We start from the raw sequence: 15,227 nt of genomic DNA on the forward strand, positions 1-15,227 counted from the left end.
GGGTGGTTACTCGGAGGAGGGCTTTCTCAGCGGTGGCGCCTAAGTTATGGAATGCGCTCCCCAGAGAGGTCCGCCTGGCGCCGTCGTTATTTGTTTTTCGGCACCAGGCGAAGACCTTTTTATTTAAGCAGTATTTTAAATGGTAATATTATTGATTTTATTTGGCCAGGGCGGCTTGTTTTATAGTGTATGTTTTATATTATATATTTGTATTTTATTGTATATATTTTAAAATGCTATTTTAATTTTTTGTTGTAAGCCGCCCCGAGGCTTCGGCGAATGGGGCGGCATAAAAATGTTTTAATAAATAAATAAATAAATAAAAGAAAGGGACTCTGCAGCTGCTCTTCCCCACATCTGCAGAGTTCTGGCATCCCAGTGTGGATACTACACAAATCAATTCTGCCAATGTAAGGATCATAGAATCATAGAATAGTAGAGTTGGAAGGGGCCATGAAGGCCATCGAGTCCAACCCCTGTTGTTGCAGGATACCACGTCACACCATCCCACTCAGATGGCTGTCCAGTTTCTTTTTGAATGTCTCTAGTGTGGGAGAGCCCACAACCTCTCTAGGCAGCTAGTTTCACTGGTATATTGCTCTGACCATGAGGAAGCTTTTCCTGATGTCCAGCCTGAATCTGAGTTGCCGCAACTTGAATCGATTATTCCGTGTCCTACATTCTGGCATTAGCAAGAAGAGATCTTGACCTTCCTCTTTGTGACAGCCTTTGAGGTACTTATAGAGGGATAACTTGCCCTCCTCAGTCTTCTCTTCTCAAGGCTGAACATGCCCAGTTCTCACAGTCTTTCCTCATAGGGCAGTGTTTACAAACCCTGGATCATTTTTGTTGCCCTCTGCTGGACCCTTTCTAATTTACCTACATCAGGGGTCCTCAAACTTTTTCAACTGGGGGCCAATTAACAGGTGCCAGTGGTGGGCACGGGCCTCCAAGGTGGTGCTGGTGGGGGGGGGGAATGGACCGGTGTGGGGGCAGGGTGCGTGCACATGCGCGTGCATGCGAGGCAAGGTGGGGACGGGGGGGTGCAAGGCGCCGGCTTGCTCGAGAGCAGATCGTTTTCTCTGAGTGAGTCCAAAATGACCTCCTCGCGAGCAAGCCGTGTGCCCACGAGTGCAAAACCTGTGGGGTGGGCTGGTTAAATGAGAATGGTGGGCTGGATTCAGCCCGCAGGCCTTAGTTTGAGGACCCATGACCTACATCCTTCTAAAACTTGGGGCCCAGAACTGGACACAATATTCCAGGTGAGGTCTGACCAGTGAGGAGTATAGAGGAAAGAATCCTCCACCACCCCTACTCTTATTGCTGATCTCAGACTGGAATATCTATGGAAATAGGTTCCTCCTGGCCACGTCCCTCCCACAGGGAACCCTGGAAACCCTGCAAGCCAGTTCAGGGAAACTGGTGTGCCAGATTAGGCCTGAGATCCTATGAGTCCCAGTCCCATGCTCTTAACCACTACACCACACTGGCTCAAATTATACTGAGCTGAATTGAGGTGATTTCAGCTCACATGGGGCAAACCTTCTGCTCTTGACTCTGGGCCTCTCTTCTAGTAGAGAAACACAGAGTATCACTAGGCATCATCAATATGTTGATGAGCTGATGACATTCAGCTCCCTTTCTGCTTTTCAACAGGACCAGGTAAGCTGACAGAAATGTTAAATGAGTCTAAAAATAGCAGTGGAGATGATTAGAGTGAATAACTAAAGTTTGGCACAGACAAAATGTGTGTGGGAAATTCAGATCCTCAGATCCTCTGAGTCCCAGTCCCAGTCCCATGCTCTTAACCACTACACCACACTGGCTCAAATTATATTGAGCTGAATTGAGGTGAGTTCAGCTCACATGGGGCAAACCTTGCCAATTACCAGCAATTTAAACTGAATGAAATCAAGATCTACTGGTTTCCCCTCACCCACCCATTCTTACTGCATTAAAGTGAGGTGTTTATTTTATACTGTGGATATACTACTCACTGTTTGAAATTTGATCACTGCTTTTTCGCCTTCTTCATCCCTTAAATGTAACTTTACTTAGATTCTTATCAAAATGGCTTCAGGCCAACTTCTGTGAAATAGAAACTGTGTCAGCAGCTTGGTTGGATCACTTACTTGGATGGATAGACAGGTACCTGTGATTATACTGCGTTGTACTTCCATTGACTATAGTATCTTTCCCAGTTGGGCTAGGTTGGCAGTGAATAATACTCCAGTAGCTCAACTCCTATGTGTCAAATAGATCTCAAAAGGTGGTGTTGAGGGTTTGTTGCTTTATCAGTGGGAATTTATCCAAAGCAGTTCCAATTTTGTCCTGCATACTTCTAAATATAGTTGGGAGAAGCAGTCAGAAAGACTGGGTTGAAGTGTCAAAATGCTAGTACCTATGTTTTATATTTATTTATTTATATTGTGATTTGTATCCTGCCTTTTTCCTACAAAGGGCTCAAGGAAGCTTACATCATCTCTCCTTCTCCATTTTATCCCCACAACAATCCTGTGAGGTAGGTTGGGCTGAGAGTCTGTGACTGGCCCAAAGTCACCCAGTTTGCTCCATGGCTGAGTGGAGACTAGAACCCAGATTGCCTGGATCCACTACACCAGATTGGCAGGGCCTGAAATTCCACACCCTTGTTGTACACAACACTGAGCTAGATGGATCATGGCCTAAGTAGGTATACGGCAGCTTCCCCTTATTCCTGACCATAATATATGTTCAAAACAACAAAAATTGCTTAACTGTAAACACGTGGTGCAATTAGAAATGGCAATCTTCTTTTAAGTAGCCTTATTTCTGCTAAATTCCTTTCTATCAAGAATTCAGAGATACTGTGACCAATGGAGGACTTACACATGACTCTCTAGCACCATCTATAGGGAAATGCATAATATAGCTAATGAATCATCTAGACAGCAGCTTTTCACACTCCTGGCTGCCACTGCAGAACTCACAGACAGAGGAAGGACTTTTCTCAGGCTATTATGCATTTCATGTAAGTGCAAATCTTGATTCAGGGCACAGAAAATTCAGCATGTGGCGAATCCCAGCATTCACAAGGAAAATAACTATCTCAAACACTGTAGCAATATGCACGGATAGGATTTCTACTAATCGAGAGGAGATATTCCACGATATTCTGTGCATCATATAACTTCATGTACTTCCATATAACATAGAGAGGCATCATTACTTTTATAATATAACAGAATGTGTGTTTATTTTAAATGATATGACATCTTGCAGGATTAAGAATTTCTTGGCATAGAATTTTATAGAGTACATTCTGCCCTGCCCATCACCCCATACAATTTCATGCTTGCCATGGGAAGTGATCTATCTCCTGCTGGCCTGGTTATGGAGATCACAACATAGTTTCACATACGATGTTGCCATCACCATATAAAATACAAATGATCTATTGCTTTTTGTAAGTGTAATATTTCCCACATGTAATATTTCATAGAAACAGAGCAAGTCAGAAGGGGCCTCCCAGGCCATCTAGTCTGACCTCCGGCACTAGCCGGTCCACTCACGACATGCCCACCATGTGGACATCCAGCCTATCCTTGAACACCCGCACCGATGGGGCCTCAACGACCTCTCGTGGAAGCCCATTCCACACCCTCGGGGTCCTGACTGTCAGGAAGCGCTTCCTGGCATCCAAATGGAACCTTGGCTCCTTGAGCTTTGCTCCGTTGGAGCGCGTCCTGCCTTCCTCTGCAGGGGAGAACAGGTCTCTCCCCACCTCCATGTGACATTCCCCACTAATGGTTACCTTCTGCTTTCGGTCAGTCAACCATGCCCTAATCCACCGGACAGTGCTTTGGTATATCCCAAAACTCCTCAGTTTCTCCACTATGATATCATGGGGCACTTTGTCAAAGGCCTTGCTGAAATCCAGGTATACCACATCCGCTGCATCCCCTCCATCTAGCCATCTCGAAACCTTGTCATAGAATTCCACAAGGTTTGTCTGGCAGGACCTGTTTTTGCGGAAGCCGTGTTGTGTGGCTGTCAGCCTCCCTTCCCTATCTAGCATCACTAGATTTCTCTCTATTATGAGCCTTTCCATTGTTTTTCCTACAATGGACGTAAGGCTAAGTGGTCTGTAATTCCCCATGTCCTTTCTACTACCCTTTTTGAAAATTGACCACTGATGCCACCCTCCAGTCTCTGGAACTTCACCCACTCTCCACGAGGCTTCAAAAATGGAGGCCAGCGGACGTGAGAGAACCCCTGCCAACCGTCTAAGTACTCTCGAGTGTAACCCATCAGGACCTGGCGCCTTTGTAATGCCCAATGCCCTGAGGAGCCCCTCGACTTCAAGGGGGGGTGACTCTAATCTGGGCCCCTAAGTCCCCAGCCTCATCTAATCTCCTATGCAGATATCCCCCATCCTGCTTTGGGGAGAACACAGAGGCAATACAGTCATTTAGCATCTGTACCTGTTCCCTCATATCAGTCACTGGATCTCCTTCCTCCTTATTTAGTGGTCCCACCACCTGTCTCCCCTTCCTCTTCCTATTTACATGCTGAAAGAAGCCCTTTTTGTTGCTCTTGATATTCTTGGCAAGTCTCAGCTCATAATCAGCCTTAGCCTTGCAAAGAATCCTTCTGCAATGGGCCTCCTCCTCCCGGTATACCCTTTTGTCTATTTGCCCCAGTACCCATTTCCTATGGAGGTTCCTCTTTCGTCTAATCCCTCTAACCACCTCCTTCCGCATCCATGGCGGTGCTCTCCTCCACCTCCCCACCTTACTGACTAGAGGTATTGTCAAGGCTTGCGCCTCCAAAACCTCCCTTTTGAGAGCCATCCACCCCTCCTCAACTCGCTTACCTTCCAGTAACTTATCCCAGGAGACTCTCCCCAGTCTTGCCTTCAGTTGGCCAAAGTTGGCCCTCTTGAAGTCCCAGCTTCTAGTGCTCGACCTGCTGCACGTCCCCAGTCCTCTGATCTCAAAGCAAAGGATGGAGTGATCACTCGCATCCAGAGCTCCCCTAATCTGTACTTCATCTATCAGCTCCTCCCTATTGGTCAAGACCAAGTAAAGAATGTTTCCCCCCCTCGTCGCCTCTCGGACCCTCTGTGTGTAAAGCCCTCCCTCTATAGCTTCTAGGAAGCAATGTGACCTGGCTGTCACTGCCGAGTGAGTCTCCCAAGTAATATCTAGGAGACTGAAATCTCCCATAATTATTGTGTCTCTCCCCCGAGATATCCTTAGAATCTGGCCTGTCAGGACATCATCCAGGGTCTCAAGTTGACCTGGGGAGCAATAACATATGCCCACTGTCAGGTCTCTTTCCCCGTCAAAACCCCTAAGTTTCAACCAGAATGCCTCTACCGAATCACCATCTGTGCTGCGTTCTATCTCACTGCATCCTATCCCTTCCCTGACATATAAAGCCATGCCCCCACCCTTCTTTCCCTTCCTGTCCTTTCTAAAAAGGTGATACCCTTCTATGTTCACATTCCAGACTTGGCTTTCATCCCACCAAGTTTCTGTGATTCCCACCAGGTCATACCCTCCTATTCCCGGGAGAGCTTCAAGCTCTTCCTGCTTATTACCCATGCTCCTAGCATTGGTGTACATGCACCTCAACTCCTTCCCACCGCTTCCTTCCCTTGGAGTTCCCAGCCTCCTCCTTCCTCCCATCCTCCCTGATACCTGGCCCCTCTCTGTAGGAGTCCTGTCAGTCCCTGCAGTACCTCTAAAGCCCTGCTCCCAGAGCCCTGATCCTCTCCCCACACTTGTCCAGTGCAGACACGTTACTGGAGGGTCTGAACCTCCCCCCCGCCCCACCGGCTCAGTTTAAAGTCTTCCCACTGTCTTCCTGCATATACTGGAACAAAGATGTCCTGGCCACTTGGGAACAATGATGCACTATACGTATAGACAAGAGTAAGTCACATTTAATTTAATGTGGCTTACTCCTGCTTAAGTTGGAATAGGATTGCAGCCTTAAAACAGAGCTACACATTATGCTCAGCTTGGTATTTAAAATGTGATTAGAATGCCTCACCCTCCTTTTACCAAAAGCTATCTTTAGTAAACCCGTCTAAATTAGAATCATGGAATGAAGGAAAGGTCTTAAAACTACCCTCTCCCCACCCTAACCTTTAGAAGCAAATAACACTTAGCAGTGGGAAGAGGCAGGAAAATGGCATGAAAGGGAAGGGACCCAGTACAAATGCTGATTAGTGCCCCAAGTTGACAATAGATGTGGCAGGTTGCTGTATGAATTTGTATACAGTCGCTTCACAAAGTATGTGGCTTTGATCCTAAATAAACTTTATGTACAGCATTTGACACAACATTATTTGAAGATCAGACTTTACAACTATAACAGTAACAAAGGAATGTCAATGAAGTTCCGAAAGCAGAAGGTAACCATTAGTGGGGAATCATCAGGATGGCAGCCAGTGACAAGCGGGGTCCCCCAGGGCTCTGTCCTGGGGCCGATCCTGTTTAATCTTTTCATTAACGACACGGAAGAAGGGGTGAACAGTATGCTGATCAAATTAGCAGATGACAGTAAAACTGGAGCAGTGGCCACAACTGAGGAGCAGGTACTCCAGATCCAAAAGGATCTGGACAGACTATGGAAGTGGGCAGGAGACAACAGGATGGCGTTCAATGTGGATAAGTGCAAGGACCTGCACTTGGGGCACAGGAATAGGTGTCATAAGTACAGGTTAGGGGACAAGTGGCTGGAATGCAGCACTTGTGAAAGGGACCTCAGGGTGCTGGTTGACTGCAGGCTAAACATGAGTCAGCAGTGTGATGCGGTGGTCAAGAGGGCGAACACCACCCTTGGTTGCATAGCCAGAAGTGTGGCTTCTAGATCGAGAGAGTTATTACTACCACTCTACGTGACTCTGGTGTGCCCACAACTGGAGTATTGTGCTCAATTTTGGGCCCCTCATTACAGGAAGGATATAGCCAGTTTGGAGTCAGTGCAGCGTAGGGCCACAAGGTTGGTGGCCAGTTTGCAGGGGATGCTGTATGAGGCGAGACTGAGGGAACTGGGTCTCTTCAGCCTGGAGAAGAGGAGACTCAGAGGGGATATGTTGGCGACATACAGGTATGTGAGGGGAAGTCACATGGAGATGGGTAGAGACCTGTTCTCCCCTGCAGAGGAAGGCAGGACGCACTCCAACGGAGCCAAGCTCAGGGAGCCAAGGTTCCATTTGGATTCCAGGAAGCACTTCCTGACAGTCAGGACCCCGAGGGTGTGGAATGGGCTTCCACGAGAAGTCGTTGAGGCCCCATCAGTGCGGGTGTTCAAGGATAGGCTGGACATGCACATGGTGGGCATGTCGTGAGCGGAGCCGGCTGGTGCCGGAGGACAGACTAGATGGCTCGGGAGGGCCCTTCTGACTTGCTCTGTTTCTATGTTTCTACATGGTCAAGAGCAGGGAAAGTGGATTATTTATCATATCATAGTTTTTTACACCTCAGCATATACTAGACATGATAACTCAAAGGTTCAGTATGGACTGAGTGAGGGCTGTTGCTGAACCATGGACTGTTGCTGTTATTATCATACTGTGTCAACCAAGCAGCACTATCAAGCCATGGATTGTTAACTACAAAAAAACCCATGATGTGTTGCTGGGTTATGAACTGTGCATTGCTCATCATGGTTTGCTCCCTTAGTTGGGTTAAGACAACATGTAAACCCGTGCTTCAACAACCAAGCTCAACCTAATCCTTGTCTGAACTCTGACACTGACTGTTTCTGCTCTGCTATTACTGTCCACAAGGTGGAAGTGGGGAAATTCAGGTTTGAGGTCCCAGCCTGGGATTCTAGTCTGGCCTTCTGGGGGTTTCCAGATGATCATGCGTCCTTTCCCTGTTCTTACCACTTTCCCCCAGCTACAAAATGTTTTATAGTTTCCCAACTTTTGTGTCCCTTTTTCTAAGAGGTTGAAATGCTTCTCCTGAGGCTCAGTTATTAATAGTAAGAGCTTTATGCTATAATATGTTGGTATTTTTTGGTAGCAACACCTTTATACACACCTACTGTAGCATTCTGTGTACCTTGGCTGGCCAAATGACCACGGAAACTGTCTGCGGACAAACACTGGCTCCCTCAGCTAGGAAATGGAGATGAGCACTGCCCCATGGAGTCAGACACGACTTAATGTCATGGGAAAACCTTTATACCTAGCACTGGAATGTATCCCGTAAGAGGTTCTGCAATACTGAATTCAACCCTTGTGCTGAAATAGGTTCCTTACCCCTGAGCTAAACATCCATTTTCTATATCTCTGCTTGAATTTTAACTGCAGGTAATTCTTTTAGTATATATATTTTTAAGAAAGCACAGACAAATACCTGTAAAATCTTTGAATAACTAATTACAATGACCAATCCTGGTATTAGAAAGACCACAGTGGCAAAAGAGACATCCCAAGCGATTTCTCCTGCAATGCTGGGCCAAATCAAGGTGCATATGTACTCTTTCTGTAAGCAAAGAACAAAACTTCTGTAAGAATTTAGCTTGGGCATTTGCTTTTGCCATAGTTTCCATAGTAGGAAACTATGGTGTCTTTTACAAGAATAGATCACACTAACCAAACAAAAACTAAGAAAGAGTTAATAATAAAATTGTTTTATTATTTTATTGTGGAGCATGTTCAAATAAAGGCTATAAACTCACACCATTTGGAATGTAAAAATGAAAGGGAACTAATACGACAATATAATTAAAGAGCTTGACAAATACAAGAAGCCCCAATAATCTCTAGACTCCTTTTTCCAGTATTAAACGTGATTTCCTTCAAACAGCTGCAAGCCACATAAATATAGGATTGAGTGCTTATTATCCTACTTATTAATGCCTATTTATAATATTAATAATACATATCCCAATTACTCTAACTGTTTACATTCTCATGTTATTGCCTATGTTATCTTGCATTTCTGTTTGTCTGTTTTTTGTATGGTGTGAAGGTGCAACAGAATTTCAGTAACCTCCACATGAATGATACAATCTACTGCATAGACAAATGAACACTTTGAAGAGGCTGATCAGCACATCGTCAATAAACATAGTTTTGTACATATTGTTCCACAGTTGCTGAAAGTTAAAGAACAGTTAAACAGAGAAGCTGAAAAGAACCTTTTCTTGCTCTCCCTTTGCATACAAAGTCTGTGCTTCAACAGTTAGAATAATACAATAATGTAAATTGCAAATTAGGGCAGAAATTACAGCTGCGGGTTCATACCCATTTGGTCCTCTTGGCTCTGCTAATGTGATCAGCTAACAGGACCCAAAAACATGCCATACTATTTATTTATTTAACACTTTTATATGCCATCACCACATGCCTCGGCATCTCGGGACAGCTTAAAAACGTACAATTAAAACCAATAAAACAATAACAAACTGAACTAACTGAACCTAATTTAGCTAGGAGCTCTGCAAGCCAAATCTCAGAATCTTTTGGTGCCTGATGACCAGGTGGTAAAACTGGCTGGAGGACAAGAAGGCCACGTGTGCTAGCATGCAGCTGGTTTAAGATTACTCAGACACTACAAATGTGCTTCCAAGAGAAAGCACTGGGATGGGAGTTGTAGTCCAATGTATCTGGATGGCACTAAATCAAAAAAAAACTTTATTTAAACTACATTTACAGTGTGTGGCTCACTTTGCAGTGATGTGTTCAAGTCCTTTACTCCAAGTCTTGAGTCAAGTCTCAGGTCTTTACTTTCAAATCCAAGTAGAGTCTCAAGTCATTGCAAGAAATTTTTGAGTGAAGTCTCAAACAGGATTTCCAGTTTTAAAACAATAACAACAGAGGAGTAGAGAGAAATCATCTGAGCACCTCTGCTTCTGTCTTTCCCAAAAATTGTTTTGCCATGGTTCTGCTTTGTACTTGAGGCCCTACACATGCCCAAGATATATTGACTTGGGTATGCTCAAGATGAGGTTGTAGAATGAACAGCCACAAATATCTCTAGTGAATCTCTATCTCCACAAAAAGCCATGAATATCTCTAGGAACACACACACCCACTGATGATATGTTATCAAATGTTTTGTGTAGGTTCCTAGAGACATTCATGGCTTTTCATTAGACATATTAACATAGGGTTTATGGCATCTGCACATTCGTAAGTATGTAACCTGGGGATTACCTGTATTGCAACATTCCCGCCCCACCTCCTTGTCCCTCCCTCCCACCACCTCCATCGTGCCAAAAAGTGACTCAGTTGTAAGAACAACAGAAATCTCAAAATTCTCTCAAGTCAAGTCTGAGTCAAGTTGGACTTGAGAGCAAATCACTCGACTTGAGACCCCAACATTGTCTACAAGCACCTGCAATCCATCTGTTCAAGCCATTTTGTACCATGGTATTATCTGGCTGGCATAAATTAGCCTAGAGGGTGAAGCGGGGTCCAACTTGCTTCACCCCACGTTGCAGCAGAAGGCTGAACCATATAATATGGTTGCTTATTCAAGCTCTAACACCATGAGTCTTCTTGGAAATTGTGATTCATCAGTTACCAATCTCCCCAGATACTTTAAATTTCTTAGCACTGATTGATCCATTTAGGTGCTTTCCTCCAAGTATTCAAAGCAGTTTACATAATTAAGAATCATGCAAATAAGCATATTTCAGCCTACACAAACTCCTTTGATTTGCCTACATTATGTGCTTTGTGGTGAAGTACTCAAAGATCCAGGAAATAAGGGCTGGCCTCACCTTTGAAGAACACACACCTGGCTTTTGAACACCTGCAAACTGACTTGTGCAGTCTAATTCCTAATGTTTTACTTGACTCTGGGATTCTACAAAAAGCTAGAGATTATCTATAACTTTGAAATATTTTCCCAAATGTCAACAATCTGAGTACTGGAACTGTTCCTTCCTTGGTTTAATTGCCTGGGAATTGTTTGCTTTTATGCATATTTGTGTGAAATAGTGAAAGAGAGCTGGGGAATGCACTCTCAAAGACCTCAACCTGTTGCCCTCTGGAGGTTTTGGACTACAACTCCCATCTTCTCCAGTCATATTGGATGAGCCTGCTACCCATCCTGCTGCCTTCCAGAGGTGTTGGGCTATAACTCCCATCACCTCCAGGCAACATAGCCAATGACCGTGGGTTGATGGGAGATATAGTCCAACACCTCCGAAAGATACCAAGTTGGATAAGGCTGAGGCTGCAGTCCTACAATCCTCACCTGGGAGTAAGTCCCGGAAACTTACTTCTGAGTAGATGTACTCAGGTTCACGCAGCAAGCACCTAATTGCATGTGACATGGAAATGCATGTAAAAATGTCTGATGGGCACCGTTCCTAAAGAGAGGGAAATTGAAGGCTATTTGAAGTAGATCCTGTACCCACTACTGCTTTAGTCCAAATCCACTTATTATGTTCCCAATAGCAATCAAAGCAAGCTGCCTGTATTTCCAAACTTGCAACGCTACAGAAGGAGTGCAGATAATGTGGAGCAGGGAAAAATTAAGTGCTCTTTCCACTTTGCTGCTCCAAATTATATATCCAACATAGATTTTCTTTTGGTAAAGAAATCCACAGGCTTTTGTGGTAGATGGTCTGCCAATCCTTTCAACCTAAATAAGTTTAAACCTTACAGTTACTCCTTCTCCACAGTCAGAATGAAAGCATTCTTTTTTTAAAAATATTTGCATTATTTCTCATCCACTTTTCAGCCAAAGATTTCAGAGAAGCTTACAATGATTGAAAGAAAGAAGAATAAAAAAATACAAGCAAAAAGCATTAAACAACACAGCAGAACAATATTCCAGTATGGCTCATCACAGACAGTTAAATATAAACAATTGATAAATAGGATTCAGCCTGGTGCCAAAAGAAAAACAAAGCTGATGCCCGATGATCTATGGACTGTGGATCCCATAACAACAACAATGATACACTATTATTATCATAGTCATCCTTCACGTTAACATTTTCAGAGCACTTCACATCAATTAACATAGCAAGTCTGAGCACAGCTTTGAAAAGTAAACACTATGATAACCCTCATATCGCTTTTGGGATGTGTGCAAGCGTGTGAAGCTGAGAGAGAGAAAGAGGTTTGCCTAGTTTATGGATCCTGGTGATTTATAGTTCATGCTCTTATCTTCATATACCCCTTATTTTAAATTGTCTCTTATTTCATAGTATCATAGCTGTGGAATATCCTTTGACTTTTCTCACTGGTAATAAATAAAACCAGAGTATGTCTGTGTCCTGTTCCCTTTTTTGGCTTAAGGTAGCTTTCTCCTACCTGGTCTTCTGGACTACAACTCCCAGCATCCCTGACCATTGGTCATGCTGGCTGGGGCTGATGGAAATTGAAGTCCAAAATTTCTAAACAGCACCAGATTGGGGGATGCTGCCCTACTAGAGAATAAGCCACTCATTTCCAATAAAGAACATCACCCAGAAAGAACATTTCACCATGATGCATTCTTAGATCATCACATACTTCAACACAGACACCTATCAGCCTTTCCCTGAGTAGCTCTACAATTGTTGTTGGAGTATAATTACCATCATCCTCAAGAAGCAGAGATTATGGGAAACTGCAATCCAACATCTGGGGACTGAGTTAAGCTATTCTTTATCCTTGCATCCACCAGCCTCCCATGGCCTAGCAAAATGTGACCTCTCTTTCTGCCTGACTGGGAAGAGAAATAAGCCATGGTCCAGTTTCACTTTCTCCAGTTCCATGTTCATCCTTACCTAAAAATCAGTATTTCTTTTTTAAGTCTCCATGGTGGTAGTGAATTTTTTGGGCGGAAGTGGCTAGGTGGGAAGGGTTGAACCCACCCTACACAAGCACAGTGGTGCCACTTCAGACTGGTCCTGCATACAGTTACATGAAGGTATTAGTACTGGCCATCCACTGTATATTTAACATAGCACATAGTTTGGCCCTGACTCTGCAGCCATTCAGATGAGGAAGGTTTGCACGGAACTGCGGGCAAACTCAAATGGCTAACAGTATAGAGAATTTATTATTCAGGAGGTAATCGCAGTTAAGAGATTTAACAGCAGCCTACTTTTTCTTTCTCCAATCCTTGGCCTGTTAATTATGTACAAATCAGGAATAATGTTTGAAAATAAAATTTGGTGAATTGCAAAGCAGGCCAACTTCAACCCATGGTTTATGAATCTGGCTGGTTAACAAAGTGAAGTGAAACTCCTAGTCTGTATGCACAGGAAGCCCATATGTAGGGAAGCAAGGCTGAAAAAACTTGGAAGCTGCTCTCCAGCCCAATGTTGAATATTTTTCAAATGTGTTATAGGACTGACTTACCTGGCTTTGAGAGGTTATAGTTAAGGTATCAGAAAATGTGCACTTTAATTGATTGAATTTTAACTTCTGTTATATTTAAGCTTTCTGAAACGTTCTATTAAGTGTGGAACATAGATCAAAATAAAAAAAAATCCATCTTCCTATGAGAATAATTTAGCATGGATCAATTACTCATTAACTTCCTTTAAAACACATCAATGTGAAGGCAATGAGCTTTCCTCCCTCTGGCTTTCCCTCCAATGAATCCATGGGGGAATCTAGTGGGCATTCCTGCTAGTCAGGACACAAGTAATTGCAGTCTAAGAAACATTCATATTTTGCTTATGTTCCTGAAATAAAAATAGTGATGCACAACCTGATTTTATAGATACTAGAATAATATCATTTTATAGAAGGGGCCTAATGCCTGATCAATGCAGGATGCCGCTGGATCACTGACAAATGGCTGAGCAACTTCTGCTTAAATGTTCCAGCAAAGGAAGGCCAACCTGCTGCAAGAGGAAAATTGAGAACCATGAGGTCCTTGGAGGAAAAAAGGGTGCAAACCAATAATTATAATAAAAACTGGGAGTTGTAGGCCATCTGGAGGAATACCCCCATTTTACTCCGACAAGGAAAGCGATTCCCTTGCCCATTTCAGATTGCCAGTTGGCTGCGATCAACACCAGCGCCACGACCAACTCACCTGGCCTTTTCTGTTCAGTGGCTCGACGTGGAAGAATAGAGAGAGTGGGAGAGTGACCAGGGCCGAGAAGCCCCAGATGAGCAGCAGGGCAGCGGCCACCAGCCTGCCCCGGTACGGCCGCGCGGGCCTGAGCCGGACGATGCCGACCATGCGCTCCAGGCTGACGGCGGCCAGCGAGAGGATGGAGACGCTGCCGCTGAGGCTCATCAGGTAGAAGAGCAGGTGGCAGGCGGCGGCGCCCAGCGTCCAGCGCTCGGTCCAGCGCACCACGGCGATGAGCGGGATGGCGCTGATGAAGAGCAAGTCGGCGCAGAAGAGGTTGAGCACCAAGCAGCTGGCGGTCCGCAGGCGGCGCGGGCGGCGCGCCAAGAGGCGGATGGCGCACGCGTTGGCCGCCAAGGCGAGCACGAAAATCGTCGCCAGCGCGGCCGTCTCTATGGCGGTGAGCGCCACGCCGTCGGGGCCCTTGAAGTCCGAGAAGAAAGGGAAGAGCAGGTCGTTCTTGCCGGGCGTAGCCCGGGCCCCGGGCATCGGGCTCGTGGTGCCCAGCGCATCAAGGACCGGAGCGTGAGCCCGATCTCCGGCCCGACGGGGCGGCCTCGGCGGCAGCTCTCCGTCCCCGGGCGCGAGGTTCGTGTGGAACTAGCACCTGGCTCGCTTGTTTGAGGTTGCCTCTGCAACGAAGAAGGAAGTTGCAGGAGGCCGCGGAAGGTAAATAATCCTGCTTGTCCCGCGACGACCAAAAGGAAAAAAAATCCCCAACAGCCCACGGTTTTACGAACAAGTGACTTTTATTACAGGAAGACATCGCTGCCTTCTGGCTGAGATCCATAAACTGTCGGTTGCAGACGACGCTCTGCGGAAATGGATGGATGATTATCCAAAATACTTTCCCCAAGCTGGTGCCCTCTGCGTATTTTGAACTGCTACTCCCATCATTCTCAGTCAACAGTGGTTACAGCTGGGAATAATGGTAGTGGCAGGCTGGATTGGCAGGCTCAGATTCGAGGAGGTCGGTCGGAGATATAAAACATTAGCAAAATTACAGAAGTGGAAAAGTGAGAAAAACACTGAGAGCAGAAGGGGATATTTACAATTTAATCCTATGCTCCTTTTCAGAAACAGGTCCCTGTTTAGTTCAGTAAAACTCACTCCTAGAAAAATGTGTATAACATTACACTACTTTTTTCAAAAGAAGATTAAAGGGTGTAATCCCTTAATGTATGGGGC

At 45.0% G+C, this 15,227-nt stretch overlaps 1 protein-coding gene across 1 annotated transcript in view; it reads right to left on the reverse strand.

Moving 5' to 3' along the window:
* Positions 1–14,528, reverse strand: part of FFAR4 (free fatty acid receptor 4) — a 16,131-nt gene extending 1,603 nt beyond the window's left edge. Inside the window, exons 1-2 of the mRNA XM_044420085.1 lie at positions 13,998–14,528; positions 8,358–8,486 (exon numbers count right to left, since the gene is read on the reverse strand). Of these exons, the coding sequence (XP_044276020.1) occupies positions 8,358–8,486; positions 13,998–14,528 (660 nt within the window). The remainder of the gene's footprint in view (positions 1–8,357; positions 8,487–13,997) is intronic.
* Between the last annotated feature and the right edge of the window lie 699 nt (positions 14,529–15,227).

This window comes from Varanus komodoensis, unplaced genomic scaffold, assembly GCF_004798865.1.
Source record: "Varanus komodoensis strain SLA01 unplaced genomic scaffold, ASM479886v1 scaffold11, whole genome shotgun sequence".
Classification (NCBI taxonomy): Eukaryota; Metazoa; Chordata; class Lepidosauria; order Squamata; family Varanidae; genus Varanus; species Varanus komodoensis.